The 14,737-nt window shown below is 54.1% G+C and overlaps 4 protein-coding genes across 4 annotated transcripts; 2 read left to right on the top strand and 2 right to left on the bottom strand.

Moving 5' to 3' along the window:
* Window positions 1-1,241: 1,241 nt before the first annotated feature.
* CKM354_000142600 (uncharacterized protein) lies at window positions 1,242-2,648 on the top strand (the record flags this gene model as incomplete). The annotated part of the gene is made up of 4 exons (XM_044796551.1): window positions 1,242-1,705; window positions 1,761-1,822; window positions 1,870-2,203; window positions 2,258-2,648. 4 exons carry the CDS (start codon window positions 1,242-1,244, stop codon window positions 2,646-2,648), a joined length of 1,251 nt encoding a protein of 416 aa, XP_044652486.1.
* A 2,036-nt stretch (window positions 2,649-4,684) lies between these two features.
* On the top strand, window positions 4,685-7,330 carry CKM354_000142500 (uncharacterized protein; the record flags this gene model as incomplete). Its single annotated transcript, XM_044796550.1, has 1 exon — window positions 4,685-7,330. The coding sequence occupies one exon, from the start codon at window positions 4,685-4,687 to the stop codon at window positions 7,328-7,330; it is 2,646 nt and encodes an 881-aa protein (XP_044652485.1).
* Window positions 7,331-8,943: 1,613 nt separating this feature from the next.
* Window positions 8,944-11,832, bottom strand: CKM354_000142400 (uncharacterized protein; the record flags this gene model as incomplete). The annotated part of the gene is made up of 2 exons (XM_044796549.1): window positions 8,944-9,506; window positions 9,558-11,832. 2 exons carry the CDS (start codon window positions 11,830-11,832, stop codon window positions 8,944-8,946), a joined length of 2,838 nt encoding a protein of 945 aa, XP_044652484.1.
* An 883-nt stretch (window positions 11,833-12,715) lies between these two features.
* On the bottom strand, window positions 12,716-13,978 carry CKM354_000142300 (proteasome regulatory particle base subunit RPT3; the record flags this gene model as incomplete). Its single annotated transcript, XM_044796548.1, has 1 exon — window positions 12,716-13,978. One exon carries the CDS (start codon window positions 13,976-13,978, stop codon window positions 12,716-12,718), a length of 1,263 nt encoding a protein of 420 aa, XP_044652483.1.
* Between the last annotated feature and the right edge of the window lie 759 nt (window positions 13,979-14,737).

Below are 14,737 nucleotides of genomic sequence, written 5' to 3'. Positions count from 1 at the left end.
ATGGCGCATCGAAGCGTGTCTCCTGCTCCTCTGGACGTCGGTAGGCACCGAGCGAATGGGCGGCGGCAGCAGAGGTGTCAGTCGGGCTGTCACCACGTTGCTGACCCGACTCCAAGAGCGGCGGCAGCAGCAGCGTGCGTCAAAACGGTCGCACCGTGCAGCAGCCCGCTGCGGCGCAAGAGGAGGAGTGGTATCCGGCGGGAGACATTTGGGCGGAGACGGTCCGCGTGCTGCACTCATACTGTGGATACTCCCTCATGCGATACGCGTATCCGTGATGAGCAGCAACGACGCCGAACAGCAGCAGCGTCACGTCGTTGCTGTGCTGCTGCTTCTTCGTCTCGATACCGAGCCCGTGACCGGTGAACTTGGGGGCCTATTTCGAGAGTGCTAATGATCGCTCGCCTATGCAACCAATGGCGCTCCTGCACTTGGCCACCAGAATTTCAACGCAGGCCCATTTGCCCTAACAAACCACATTTCGGCTCCGATCTGCTGCAATCTCGCCGGCCGATACACAGTATTTGCTGGCATGGCCTATGGTTGTCCCTGTCACCACGCCTGCGCCTTGTGAGCTTTGTCATCCATCGATCGACGGGCCTGAGCAATCACAATCTCCACTACGCACTGCGGGCTGAGATGGCCATCAAGTCGCACAGTCACTGTCAGGCCGGAGACATTCGTCGTGAACATTGCTCCGAGCCCGCTTGGCTGCCTGCGCTGCTGCTACTGCTGCTCGCTGTGCGCATCGGATCGCGATTTATGGGCGCGAGCGCCGTCTGTGCCTCCCTCCCACCGCGACTCGCGCTCCGTCATCAAACATGTGCGTGCGTGCCAAAGCTTGATGCGCGCCTGTCTGTCGCCCGCCACAAAAGTCAAGTCTCCAAGAAGAAGCTCGCAGGCTCCCGCGAGACTAGCGACGACGGCTCGGTAAGCCTGGCAGAGGCACGCTGAAGATGGTGGGCCGGGATCCGGATCCTTCGTTCAAACTAAGCACCCGTCCGCTAGCACCCAAGAGGGTAGCGGGTGTTGGTTCACAGGTGTACCTTTATCACAGCCCGCCGACCGCAGCACGCGAAGCTGCTAAAACGATCAGACCTTCTAACGCAGGCCCTAGCACTATGCTTCAGGACGTCTGCTCTTGTGTATATCACTTCTGCTAGACCCCAGCACGACACCGTGACCTTTAAAGTAGAACTTCCTTCCGGTTGGCCTACCCATTTGTTCCATAGTTGACTTTCATGACCATGGACTCACCATCTCTCCAGTCAACCTGTATCAATCCTAACAGGATCCGATCTCAATCATCCTTCTCGACAACCTCATCCATCAACGCTCGCGGCGCCATCCAGAAGCGCTCTTCCCACGCGGATCGATCTCGAGCCATCTCAGTGTCGCAAGCCGAGAAGCTCCTTCAGTACGCCGCAGAACAATCCTGCCAGGCTGATCTCGAGCATCCCATTCCAACATCAACTGCACTGGGCGGTATCCAGTGGCTCACTCCTCAGCACTCGCCTCAACCCCAGAGCTTTACGGCCGAACCCTCCCTGGAACCCTTTCCGCAGTGGACGGCACCTACCCCACCGCGCTCGGAATCATCGTTCCCAACAGTATCAATCGACTGCAACGACGAACCCGTCACCACTGGAATCAGCGTCGCTCCTGACTTCGCATTCGAGCAGCCATCTGTGTCTGCGGAGATGAGGTTAGTGTTGTAGATCCACCCTGACTGATGGCCGACTCAGCTGATCATCGCGTAGCTCATTAGGCTTCCTGCTTCCCACGACCTACGGTAGCTCCCCTTACGATTCCGATTCAAACTGTACGTTTATTCCTTTCACTCGTAGACCTGCCACTAACGAATTACAGCTTACGCCATGGATCAAAACTACATCCCGCCGATGCGCGTCACGCAGCCAACTGCGACCAGCGGCGCGAGCGCATATGCCACCACGGCATCATCATCCAGTCCTTCGCTCTACTCGAGCAGGATGGCAGACACATCGAGCGCGCGCAGATACTCCGAAATGCCGGCCACGACTTCCGCGAGTTCAGCCTATGGCGACTACCGCCGAGTGAGCAGCCCCTACGAGGCAAACTATTCGATGGCTCCTAGCCAGACGATTCCCTCAATAAGCGGTCTCACCCAAAGCCCGCTACCGTCACCTCACCTGGGCTCTTCGGGAGTGTCGCAATACAACAGGTCAGTCGATCCACATGACCAGACTCGGAACTTCATCACTGACTGGGACATTAGATCGCCCAACATCTATGAGTCAAACCCATACGGACAGGCGTACACTACCGCGCCGCCTCCACCACAAGTTTACGGCAGCAGCAACCAGTATGCGCCGCCACCATTCGTGGGCAGTAGCGTCAACGAGAATCTTCCGAAGCCTGTCGGCGGCGACTCATCGATACGAGTGCTCAACCAGCGACCCAAACCTCAATGTTGGGAGCATGGCTGCAACGGACGTCAATTCTCCACCTTCAGCAACCTCTTGCGACATCAACGCGAGAAGTCCGGCACATCTGCGAAGTCGTATTGCCCGAAATGTGGTGCAGAATTCACGCGCACGACTGCGCGGAACGGGCATCTGGCACACGACAAATGCACAAAACAGCGACGGCCTTCGGAAGGGAAATGATACGAAAATTGGTTTGGGGCATCACAGAGACGATCATGATCATCGTCAAGACATCAGGAGGTCAACTCGTAGCATTTTCAGAGCGCCGTTTAGAAGTTTTTACGACCAATACCCACAACTCGATTCTCTACTATTCAACATCAAACTCATTTGCATAAAAAGTTTCACAAACCTGTTGTCACAAAGTACTCCCCGTACCAAGCAGCGAAGTTCTCCGCGAGGTGCACATGTGAGGCACAGCCGTTTCGGCACCGAGTGATGTCTCGAACCAAGGACAAGGGTTTGGCAGAACCTCGAAACTCAGTTTGAGAGCTCGCCTAACTGCTCTTGCCCGCGCCACCGTGCTCAGTTTGCGACTGAGGGCACGCTGAAGATCGCTACTGCATCGGATCTGATAATGAAGGACACACGCTTACGGAGCAGCACTGCTACAGTGTGATCCAACATGGCCCTCCGGTCGACGAATGCGACCTAGGGCGGCAGGGAAGAGAGCGCGCGTGCATGCCACTCTCACCGGTGCACTGACTTTCCCTACCTGCTGAGTCAGAATCTAAGGCTCAGCGAGCAGCGTCTGTGCCAGAGTGGAGTCCGCGCGACACCCTGGTCGTTGCGCTTTCGTTTAACGAGTTGGCGCCGCGCGTGGCACATGCGGCGTGCACATGGACCCCACAAGGTTGAAGGCGTGTGTTTCTGGCGCGACGATTGGTGCCATGCGCGCTCGCATTCGGAGTTGCTTTGCCCGCCCGGACGATCAGCTTTTTGCGACTTGCACGTTCTGGGACTTTTTTGCGAGGTGTCGATGATCAGGGCCCCACAGTCGACGCAAAGGTGTGCGGACGAAATGATGCCCACGGACGTGACAGCCCGGTTCTGCGCGATCTCATCACGAGTCGCCTACGGTATGTACCCAGGAGGCACAGAGGCGCGGAATGCGGTCATCACGGTCTCGCGCGTACCGTGTCTGCTTATTGCTCCTGCTGTCGAGCGCTGTGCTCCTCCATCCCCAAACCTCTGCTGCTTCTCCAGATCTGCGGGATGGATGTTGTGTACATGCGGCAGGATTCACAGAATCCAGCAACGCATGGTCGCCATGTGCTTAAAAACAGCAGCAAGGAGGAGCGCGAAGGAGCCACGATGTGCCGTGCCTGTTTCCGCTGTGTCGGCTCATCATGCGTTCCATGATGTGGCGCGCGCTGGTGGCCTTGTCCCATCATAGCTCCTCCAGCCTCCAGCCTGGCGCGATCTCGCTTCAGCGCTCATCCCAGCTCGCCTTGCGTGCTCCGTCACTAGAGCCCACTCTCCGACGGTCGGGTTCACGGGTTGGATGCCTGCCATGGGGTGACGAGCGCAGCCTGTGTCTAGAATCGGGCAGGGAACGAAACGAGCTGCTTGGCACGTTGTCAAAGAAATCCACACCGGGTGGAATGCCGCTGTGTCCGTCTCTCCACCGGTGTACGGCCAGAGCGATAGTTAGTCCTGTATCTGAACGAAAGAAGCGTCGCCGCCCGTCTCAAGTCGTAAGGCCACCCATGAAGCCTGGTGGTCGCGTCTTGGCACTTTTCGGCGCCGTGCACGTGAAGCGGGCGCGGGCGCGATGACTCCCGCGGCGTCGGCGGGACCTCGCAAGGGTTGAACGTCACTTCGACTACCCGGCGATGACAAACAACCAGCACTGCAACAGCACGTCTACCATCATGATTGCCTTCCAGTGGTCTTGAGTTGCTCCCAAAGCAAGCGCATACCTTAGCAAACTCTTACATCGCCCAAACCGAGCTCATCACCATGTCGAAATCGATGACCTTCCTGTTCAGAACTCACCGAACGCATACCAATACACGATCGTTAGCGGAGCAAATACGGCTAGGCGAACTGCGGCATAACTCATACCGATGATCGCTCGACCAAACCAGTGTGATATCGAATTTGAAGATCGCGAATGCAAATTAGCAGAAGCATTTCTGCAGGGTTAGTCAGGGTACCACACATCACGATCAGTAGTTGAAGCGCAGGGCGTGTCAGCATCAGGACTCTGCAACATGGCGCACGCGTCTGCGTCCATATTCACATGGGAGCCAGATACTCCTCGAGTTTCTTCGCCATGGCTTAAAGCTGCGGACGATAGATCCAGCCCCGCACCTGAAGGGGATGGCAACAGCAATGGCCAGCTGGGAGCGGCAGCCAAAAGCTTGCGTGAAGCTGCAGACAATGGTCAAAGAGTGACACGACTCCATGCCGAGCCGCAAAATGGTCCCGTAGAATACAAGCTCCATCTGCTTTTGCGGCCGAGGCGCAAATTCCGATCTACCAGTACCGGTATCTACGTGCCCGGCTCCAAGCATGCAATGGCTGACGACAAACCTCCGAAAGTGAAGGCATCTGCAGAATTCGTTGCAGACTCTAGCTCCACTTCTGGGAACAATACACCTTCACAATCCACACAGCAGTTCCGCCAGCACAGATTGCAGCAGTTGACAACACAACTCATGTGGCGCCTCCAGCAGTCTTCTCCGCATCACACATCTTCTGCTGACAACATCATCATGCCCACGTTGCCAGAAGCGCTGCCAGAGCTGCAGGTACCTCAGCAAATGGGCAAGCTATTACACGGACTTGAAGAGAGCCAAGGTGCGCTGTACGAAATTGGCGTATCCGATGATGGCACCCTCATAGGTCTGGCTGAAGATGAATTGCAAGAGAGTTTGAACAATCTGCGAGCGATGGCTGCATGCTTAGGCTGCACAGTCGAGGTGCTACGTGAAGAAACTGTAGGAGAGTGCGAGTGGCTTGAAGATGCTGTCATTGCCAACCAAGAGCGGAAGATGCGGCATTCAGGGAGACTTGTTGTGGCCGAAGCGTTGGTGCGACCATTCTTGCACTCTTCCAGCCCAACTTTGCCAGGACAAGAGGGAGCTCATAATGAGCCATCACTCACCGCATTGCCTTCTTCTGCAGATCTTGCCCCAGCCAGCACTGAACAATTGCGGATCACACTAACGGGTCCAACTCGGTCTGGCAAGTCCTCGTTACTGGGCACATTGACGACCTCTACCTTGGACAATGGTCTCGGAGGAAGTCGACTAAGTATGCTGCGTCATCGCCATGAACGGAGCTCCGGCGTCACGAGCTCGGTCACGCAAGAGCTGCTGGGATATCGAGAAGGGATGAATGGGACTGTGGAGGTCGTAAACTATGCTACCGAAAACGTCTCGACCTGGATCGACATGCACCTTGCCGCTGCTGGTAATCGCTTGATCCTTGTCTCGGATTCCGCTGGCCACCCGCGGTACCGCCGAACAACAATTCGAGGCCTCGTCGGTTGGTCGCCTCATTGGACTTTGCTGTGCGTCTCTGCGAATGATGAAGACAGCGCTGCGAGCGCGAGCGACGCCCCACCACTTTCACAACAGGCAGCCATACCCACTGCCATGGACCTGGCGACCGCTCAGCTGAATTTGTGCTTGCGTTTGCAACTGCCATTGATCGTCGTCATCACCAAGCTCGATCTCGCTTCCAAGTCAGGTCTCCGACTCGTACTAACGAAGATATTGGATGTGCTGAAAGCCGCCGGACGAAAACCTGCTGTCATGCCCAGTAAAGGCAACATCACAGATGCTAGTGATTTGCAAAATGTGGAGCCCGGGCTTCTGGAGTCTGCATACAACACTGCTCTACCTCTGCTCAACGACTTCCGGGGATCAGTCCCAATCGTGCTGACCAGCGCAGTAGACGGCACAGGCATCAGTAATTTGCATGCTTTGTTACACGAGTTGCCGAGCCCTGAGCCGCTATTGGAAAACGGACCAGATGCAGCATCCGCCATTTTCGATATTGAAGATGTCTACAGCAAGCCAGCAGAAGTTGCGGGCGTGATTGTATCTGGCCGCATACGCTCGGGTCAACTATCAGTCGGGGATGTAGCGGTGGTCGGTCCTTTCTCTGGCCATGAGCTGCATGAGGACTCCGAGGATTCGGATGAGCGTCCGTTGCGCAAATCCACATCTTCCAGCCTGCCCACATCCCGATCATTCCCAGGAGCGCTCCGGAACTCGCACTTCACGCCGCCACTATATCAATTGCCCAATCAGGAATGGCGGCGGATCAAAGTGACCAGCATCAGAAACCTCAGACTACCCGTGCACTCGCTACACGCTGATCAAGTTGGCACTATCGCGGTTGCTCTCGACGATACGTCTATCAAGACTGCTCAACTGCTACGGATACGAAAGGGCATGGTACTTTCGGCGATCCAACCCCTTGCGGCACGCAGCTTCACTGCCCGGTTCGCGAGGGAAGATCTGGAGCACCTTGCAGTTGGCAATCACGTCGTCGTTTACATCTCGAGTGTCCGAGCTTCTGCAAAAGTCGTCACTGCTCGAGCGCCTGATTCTCCGGAGGAGCGTGTTTCGGAGCCGAACAACGGCGCTGAGGACCCTTTCGGTTTTGATGACTTAGAAGACAGCATCGATGCGCCGCGAAACAAGAACTTGGCTGGACACATTACTGCATCAGAGCTGCTAGTGACTTTGAGCTTCGATACTGCGAAGGAATATGTTATTGTCGGAGACCGAGTGCTCGTCATGCCTAGCGGTGGTGCTCCGTTGTATTCTGGCAACGAAAGAGGTGAAAAAGGTGTTGCCGGCCTTGAAGGCTTTGTGGGGCTCATCACAGAGGTGCGAAACTGAGCTTCGAGAACCCGTGTACATCGAAACAACATCTTCGTGCATTTGCATGTTCACATTTTCGACTGATCATTCCGTATCGCTGCCACGTTCACAGCCTATCACGTCTCGCTGCTCACCTTCCATCGACTGCGAAGTCTGCGCAAAGACCTCTACACGCCGGTGACCGAGCGATCATCCCATCAATCGTTTCATCTGCAAGTCGGTCACATCGCCTGATCTATTGTCATGAGCATGCAATAACTCTCACACAACTGTTCCCACCACAAATACCCAATCCGGACATTCTGATCAACAGTTCGCAAATTTCACTTCAGAACAAGCGACTTGGCACTTCTTCGTCGTTCGTGCACAGGTGAGGCGAAATAGAGTTAGCTGATCAACACTCTCTGGCGACGATGATCTTTTCCTTGCCCCGCTGGAGATGACTGTTGCCCGCTCGTGTATGGCAGCCTCCCCCGCCCCGCGCGGTAAACTGACTTTACGCTTGAAGAGTTAGTTTACCGCCAGACACTGCATGGCTGAGAGTTTGGGACTTGTGGAAAGGCTGTGCTTGCTTGCTGTGCTGTGCCACTTCATGTGCTGTGCTGCGCTTTGCTGCGCTGTTGTTGGTCTTTTGCTGCTTTGGAGAGGGGTTGGTGGCGAGGGGTTATCTTGATGACTGGTGGTTGGTGGGTTGGAGGTTCACAAGCGCTGATGTTGTCTTGCTGTTGATCATAGAGCGATCGCACAGTGGCTAGATGGGTCGCGCAATATGTGAGGCCTGGGGATCTTTTGATGACAGGCTGAGGTGTTCATGATGCTTCTCCGCGCAGACTGTCCGGTGACATGTTCACTATCAGTACCCAGTGGCTCCCAAGAGGCGCTCTGCCGCGTAAAGTCTGGTTAATCTTCCTCATGGCTCGGAGCATTGTATATTCCTAGCCGTGATCCGGAGTGGTAGCCGTCTTACGGTCTTGGGGGTACTATAGCATACTTTCAAGTGTAAGTTCAAAGAGGCGCGATTGTCTGCTACGAAGATTTGGCTAGCGTACCTGAAGGTGGCGTGTGGCATGTGGTAGGAGGATGTTTGTTGCTCCTGGTTCCTTCGTGCTGTCTAGTGCCCTATTGGGGTTAGAGTGCGAAAGGGTGTGCTGTTTATCGCCAGAGTTTGTTGGTTGGATGTTCGTCATTCTTGGTTTTCTGTAGAGTTATAGGTGTTGGTGGCTGTGGTTCGAAAGGGCGCCATTGGTTCATGATTGCACTTTTTATACGTGTATAGGGCTTTTTTTCGAGTTTGTGATAGGGCAGCTTTCATCGTCATCGTCAAGATTAGAGTGATGCTGGGGTTTCGATGCGCATCAAAATGGAAAGAGCATGCGATCGGTCTTTGCGTGTCGACACGTCTGCTTTGCGATATTTGCAGTGGAATCGTCCTAATGGATGCTTCAGTAGTTGAATGGAGCTTCGCAAGATCATCTTGATTGTCAAGGCTCGTGTGTTGAGTACCTTTCATAGATTGCTTCTGAAGTCTCGCTGCCGGCTTGCTAGCTTCATATGTCGCAGGAATGGCACAAGTCGTCAAATATTGTGAGAAGCAACCCGTCCATCAAACGCCTTGGCAACTCGACCAAGCTTCATTCCCTCGGAACACCATACTGCTCCTTCACAGCCGCAAGCTTCTTCTCGATAGCCTCAATCTCCGGCTTCAGCTTCTGCAACGCGCCTCCGATCGCCGCACGAGCTGTCGCCTCCCCAGTGCTCGCCCCCATACCCTGAACGGAACGCTCGAGATGCTGTGCCATGTCATTCAAGATGATCTCGATGTCCCGATGCAACTCCTTCGCGACAGCAGTGATAGCTTCACTAAGCTCGGTCTGCAAGGAAGTGGTCACAGCTGCAAAAGGACTGTTGAAAGCGCCGTACTGAGGGGGCTCACCGTACAGCCAATCCTCCAAAGTATCCAGCATGCGTTGAGTGCAGCCCTTGCCTCTGAAGCCTTTGCACATCTCGTACATGTCGCGCATAGCTTTGGTAAAATAGCCACTGGGCACATCTCGGCTAGTGTCCATCTTGACGTTCTTCATCTTCTTGTCAAAGTCATCCATGCGTGTGTCAAAGGCAGTGCGAATGCGATTGCAGCATGTTGCAACGAATCCACGGAGTGGCTGCATAGCCACTGGTGTTCCCGCTGTCGAGCCTAATGTCTGTATTAGTATGGAATGGGTGAAAAATGGAACACACCACTTACTGCTGAGCTGTACGGGGATGTCTTCAACAGCCTTGATCACCTTGCCTACCCCGCCGCGCAGCGTGTCTATCAGCTGCAATAGGATGGCACGCCAAGCGACCTCAGCAGTGTCGACTTGCTTGGAGATGAAACGTTCGTTCCAGACATCGGTCTTCTTGTTGGTGGAATGATTGCCTTCCTGTATGAAGAACGCTCTGACAGTAGAAGGATGCCACTCTTCCTCTATGGCGTTCTTGTATGTCACTGCCGCCGACTCGTACTTGGAGCGATTCTTGATCATTGGCTGTATGAGACTGATATCACACTTGTCCGCTGACGTTTCCATGAACTCTTCCATAAAGGTGTTAAGCAGAGCAATCGGCTGTTGCGCGATTCCCATCACGTCGACATTCTGCTGTGTCGGAGCGGCATCGGCCCAAAGCAACGCGCCTTTGAGGAGCGTGAGGGTTTTGTTGACGTATTCCTCTGTGCTGTTAAACTCTCTGACAGAAGCCATGCGCAATGCATGTTTGCGGAGCGCCGGAATGCCTGTGCTCTCTACGCTCATTAACCGTGCATCACCGGAAGGAATGCCCTTGTGAGTGCGGTAATGCGTGTTCGAGATGCAGAAGACTGAAAGCTCGGCTCCGAGTGCAAGATGCTTCTTCTTGTCTTGCTTCAAGCGCGTGATGATATGGCTGTTGCGTACATCAACCAGCCCATCCATTTGCGAGTTCATAGTCTCTTGGAGCTGAGTAGACAGTTCATTAGCGCGAGTGTACAGTGCTGCTGTCTTAGTGGCAGACATGGTGCATTGCCGCTTGTGGCCTTTGTTAGCATTGATCTTCTTCTCAACTGCAGAGAGCTTTTTGGACAATGCTTTGATCTGTGCCGACTGAGCCCAGTATTCGCCAACACTCTGCTTCTTCTCTTGCATAGCCTTTGCAAGAGCATCGTCGATATTACTGTCAGATCGCGTAGCTATGACTGCAGCATTGGAGCCAAAGCGATCTGCGTAAGTCGAAAGGACACGATCCAGCTGTGCGTCTGAAAGTGGGCGCTCGATACTTGTTACAGTCCAAAGGGCATCGCTATCCCGGATGTATTTGTGGGCGAACTCTGCCCGAACGCGATTCGTATCGAATGTACCAGGAAGATCCAGGAAGTCGGTGTACATCAAGATGCGCGAGCCGTGAATGCCTTTTCGCACGTGTTCGATGAGAGGCCACAGCGCCGGTTCATCGAATGTGCCGCTCTCAAAAGTGTGAGGTTCTAGTGCATCGTTGAGCTCTTTTGCAGTGTCCGCATCGAAGCGCAAGGCTGGCTGTGTTCCAGACAGGTCTGTTTTCTGCAGCAACTCCTGACACCAACCTTCCAGATCTCCAACCAGCTGTTGAGGGTCGGCTTGGTGAGCGGAGAAGTGAGAGCGGATGCTGCCTGGAGACTCAAACTCGAATTTGTCGCAGAAAAGTGCGCGAAGAATCTTCAGAGCAGTCTCATGCCGTAGCCGGTAGTCATGCTGTTGCTCATCCGACCAGGTCTCGTCCTTCTCGAACTCATACATGATATAGTGCTTCACGTGCTCGAGCAAGAATGCGCGACGTGCCTCCTCGCCGAAGATGCGAATTTCTGCGGCATAGTTTTTCTCTTGGTTGCTTAAAGTCGCTGTGATCAATGTGGGTACACACGTGCAACTCTCCCCCGTAGCGGCAGCCTTACTAGCACCCAGATCGTCAACAAATGAGTTTGTCGTCGAACTCTTACCACTACCGGTGTGGCCGAGCAGCATAATGACTTGCTTGTTAGTCATGGGCTTCACTTTTGCTTCAATCGCTTTAGCAAGCATGGTTGCAACATCTTCATATGAGTAGGCGTAGGGCTGCAAAAGCTGCGCAAAGCGTTCCATCAGGTTTTGCACGCCGTCCACGGCTTCTGCGGTCCTCGGACTGTATGCTGCAACGTCAGGGAAAGGTTCCCGTTCTTGTGAGTAAACCTCGTCAAGCTTATATTCACCTGCCTCCTCGTCTGCCTCCTCGTATTCCTCCTCGTCCTTGTCCTCGTTATCGTCTGGGTCCTCATCGTCTCTTTCCTCTTCAACAACACCCACATCATCAGAGTCGCTGACTTCGATAGGCGAGTCCGCGCGGCCAGTTGAAGGAGTAGCAACGCTGAGGCGCTCCGGCGCTGGCGTCGGAGTCTGGCCCGTCACAAACAGGCCAGTGCCTGCGGTGCTGTGTTTGGCAGTATCTGTGCTGCGCTTGCGCTTGAGCGTAAGGCGGTCCTCGAACGGCGCCATCGTCATCACTAGCCTTCAAGAGGCACGTACGTCTTGTCGATTGGATTTGTGGTATCTTGGACAAACTTGTTGGATGGTTAGGGCGAATGGTTCCTGTTGTTGGTGTTGGTGTGAAAAGTTCAAAAAGTTTTCAAAAGGTGGATGCTTTTTGAGGTAGTTGACCAGGCGAGGCAGCAGTCAAGTGAAATGCAATGCAAACGGAGGCACTGCATGTGCAAAGCGCGGCGCCTGAAATGGTGCATGCAGGTGAGCTAAGTGAGGTCGAGCAGAAAGCCCACCTAGAAACCTTCGTTAGTTGCACCATCCACAATCGGGTGCCAAAGCACATGTTCCGACGCCGAATAGGTATACCGTGCTCACAACGGTAAATTCAGACGCATCGTGTCGACAGCCAGAAGCGTATTCTCTGTCTCCTGTGGCTCGGTACGTAGCCCTGGCCAAGGAATGAGCTTCAGAGCAATCACTCATTCAAGCTCTGCCAGCAACACCCTTCACTTTCATTGCGGAATAGGTAGCTGTAACGCAAGGCTGCACCTGAGTAGCCACATGATCGAGTCAGTGGAATGCAGCAAATTCAAGTAGACGCTCTTTTGCTGAGGCTGCTGAGAGTCTCGGTCAGTCCGCAGTGTCTACCACAGGTGAGAATACGAGCACTGACCTGCTGAGCAATGGCTCCTCCCGGAGACAATTTGCGAGTACTGAGGTCCAGTCGAGGATAGGATGGGGGACTGGTGGCACATGTAGTACATTGCACTATGATACACATGCAGTGTCATGAACTGCATTCTATGCTATCCCGTGGAACACAACACTCCCCTCTTTCTCCTTCGCATTACTCATGCCAGCGATCGCTCATCACGGCCCAACATATACGCACAATGGTTTACTTGTAGAAGTCAAACTTGTCCGCCTCGCTCGTGCCCTTGACCTGGCTTGTGTATGCATCCTCCAAATCTTGCTGAATGATGTTATACCTATTCTTTCTCACAGCCCTCAATCCCGCCTCTTGCATCACTGCCGCGATGATAGCTCCAGACAGTGGGTCGTTGCGGACGATCAGGGAGTCGAGGTCGACTTCAGGTGACAAGCTCATTTTTGAAGCTATGGTAGAGAAGATCAAGCGACGCTCTCGGCGGTCACGCAGCGATGGGAATTCGATCTTTCGGTCGAGACGTCCAGGACGCAGCAGAGCGGGATCTAGTGTGTCGGCACGATTGGTTGCCATGATGACTTTGACGTTTGAAGTCTGATCGAAGCCGTCCATTTGATTGAGCAGTTCGAGCAGGATACGCTGCACTTCTCTATCGGCTCCGGTTTGCGCATCGAAACGTTTCGTGGCGATGGCATCGATTTCGTCGATGAAGATGATGGCTGGGCTGTTCTCTCGCGCCATTCGGAAGACGTCACGCACCATGCGCGGTCCTTCTCCGAGATACTTCTGCACGAACTCCGAACCAACAACGCGAATGAAGGATGCCGTAGTGCTATTCGCCACAGCCTTGACCAACATTGTCTTTCCTGTTCCAGGAGGCCCGTAGAGCAAGACACCACGCGGTGGGTCGATACCAATCTGCTTGTACAGGTCAAACTGTGTTAGTGGCAGCTCGACGGCTTCCCGAATCTCCTGCTTCTGCATGTCCAATCCACCAACTTCGGCATATGTAACATCAGGCTTCTCGTCAGCCCCCAACATGGCGATACTGCTGTCAGCCTCGGGCGGCAAGATATCGACCAAGCTGTTGGAGTGTCGATGCAACGCCACACTTGAGCTCGGCTTGAGCAGTTCACGGTCCAGTGTGCTCAGTATCCGCACGACATAGTTGCTTCCTGTTGATGACTGTACGATTCCCGTGTTCTGATCGATGGCTTCCATGAACTGGCCGATGACCAGCGGCACACTTTGTATCCGCTTGATCTCCTCCTGTGCGCGTACCAACTCCCGCTTCAAACTCCGCTGCTCATCCTTGATGTATTCCTCCTGCAACTTGATGTATTCGAGCTGGCGCTGCAGCTTCTTGTAAGTCGCATATTGGTCGTCGGAATCTGTCAAGCCCTCGATGGTGTCGATGTTGGTGATGGCGGAGCTGGAGATCTGATTGAGGAGATGCGGCGCGGTCGGCGCTTTGCTCACGTCGGCGGACGCCATGCTGGTATCAGGCTTTGTGTGCGGCTTTGGTGTTGCGGTGTGTAGTCGGAGATGGAGGAGTTGAAGGCGGTGTTTGTGGTGATGATGATGGATGTGATGCGTTCCCAGCTGCAGCTTGTCGGAGAAGGCGACAGAGCTGCCGACGCGCTGGGGCACTGACACGTGAATGGTCTTGGCATTATCATGCTCATCACATATCCAACAGGCAGAAAAGACGCGGCTTGCTAGCTATATTCATTGTGAATGATAGTATGTATTCTAAGTGAGCGATGCTGAGCTACAGATCTAAACTTCTCAAGCAGCATCATCGACTGCCAAGAAAAACATCAATATCACCTACAGCAGCCTCTCAAGATACCATGACTAAGGTACAGAACACCTTAAGCCGTTATCTATATCTTTTCCTGAATGGCTGTCCTCTGAGCCAAGTACATTTCGAGCATCGCAGCGGTGATCCACAGTGCAAGCTGCCCCATCACCGATGTGCCCTGCCCATGCCGGAAAGGCATAGAGGAATCTCTGGCAGCTTCCACGCTCTACTACTTCCGTTCAATGGCAGAACGAGAGACCACTGCGTAGGATATGTATACTTCGTGCAATTTTGCCCGCGTGACATTCGTCCAGGCGAGGTGGCTAAGTTCGTAAGTCGTGGAACAAATTGGCGCTGAATGTCTTCATCGAAATGAAATTCTGATGCCCGCGCTCTCCAGAGACTGACCGTGGTTCGGCATTGGCATGAGCTTGCTTGCGTGGGCGGAT

The sequence above is a fragment of the Cercospora kikuchii genome, assembly GCF_019650295.1.
Source record: "Cercospora kikuchii DNA, contig_00001, whole genome shotgun sequence".
Classification (NCBI taxonomy): domain Eukaryota; kingdom Fungi; phylum Ascomycota; class Dothideomycetes; order Mycosphaerellales; family Mycosphaerellaceae; genus Cercospora; species Cercospora kikuchii.
The sequence above is the reverse complement of the archived record's forward strand: the minus strand, read 5'-3'. Positions and strand labels throughout refer to the sequence as shown.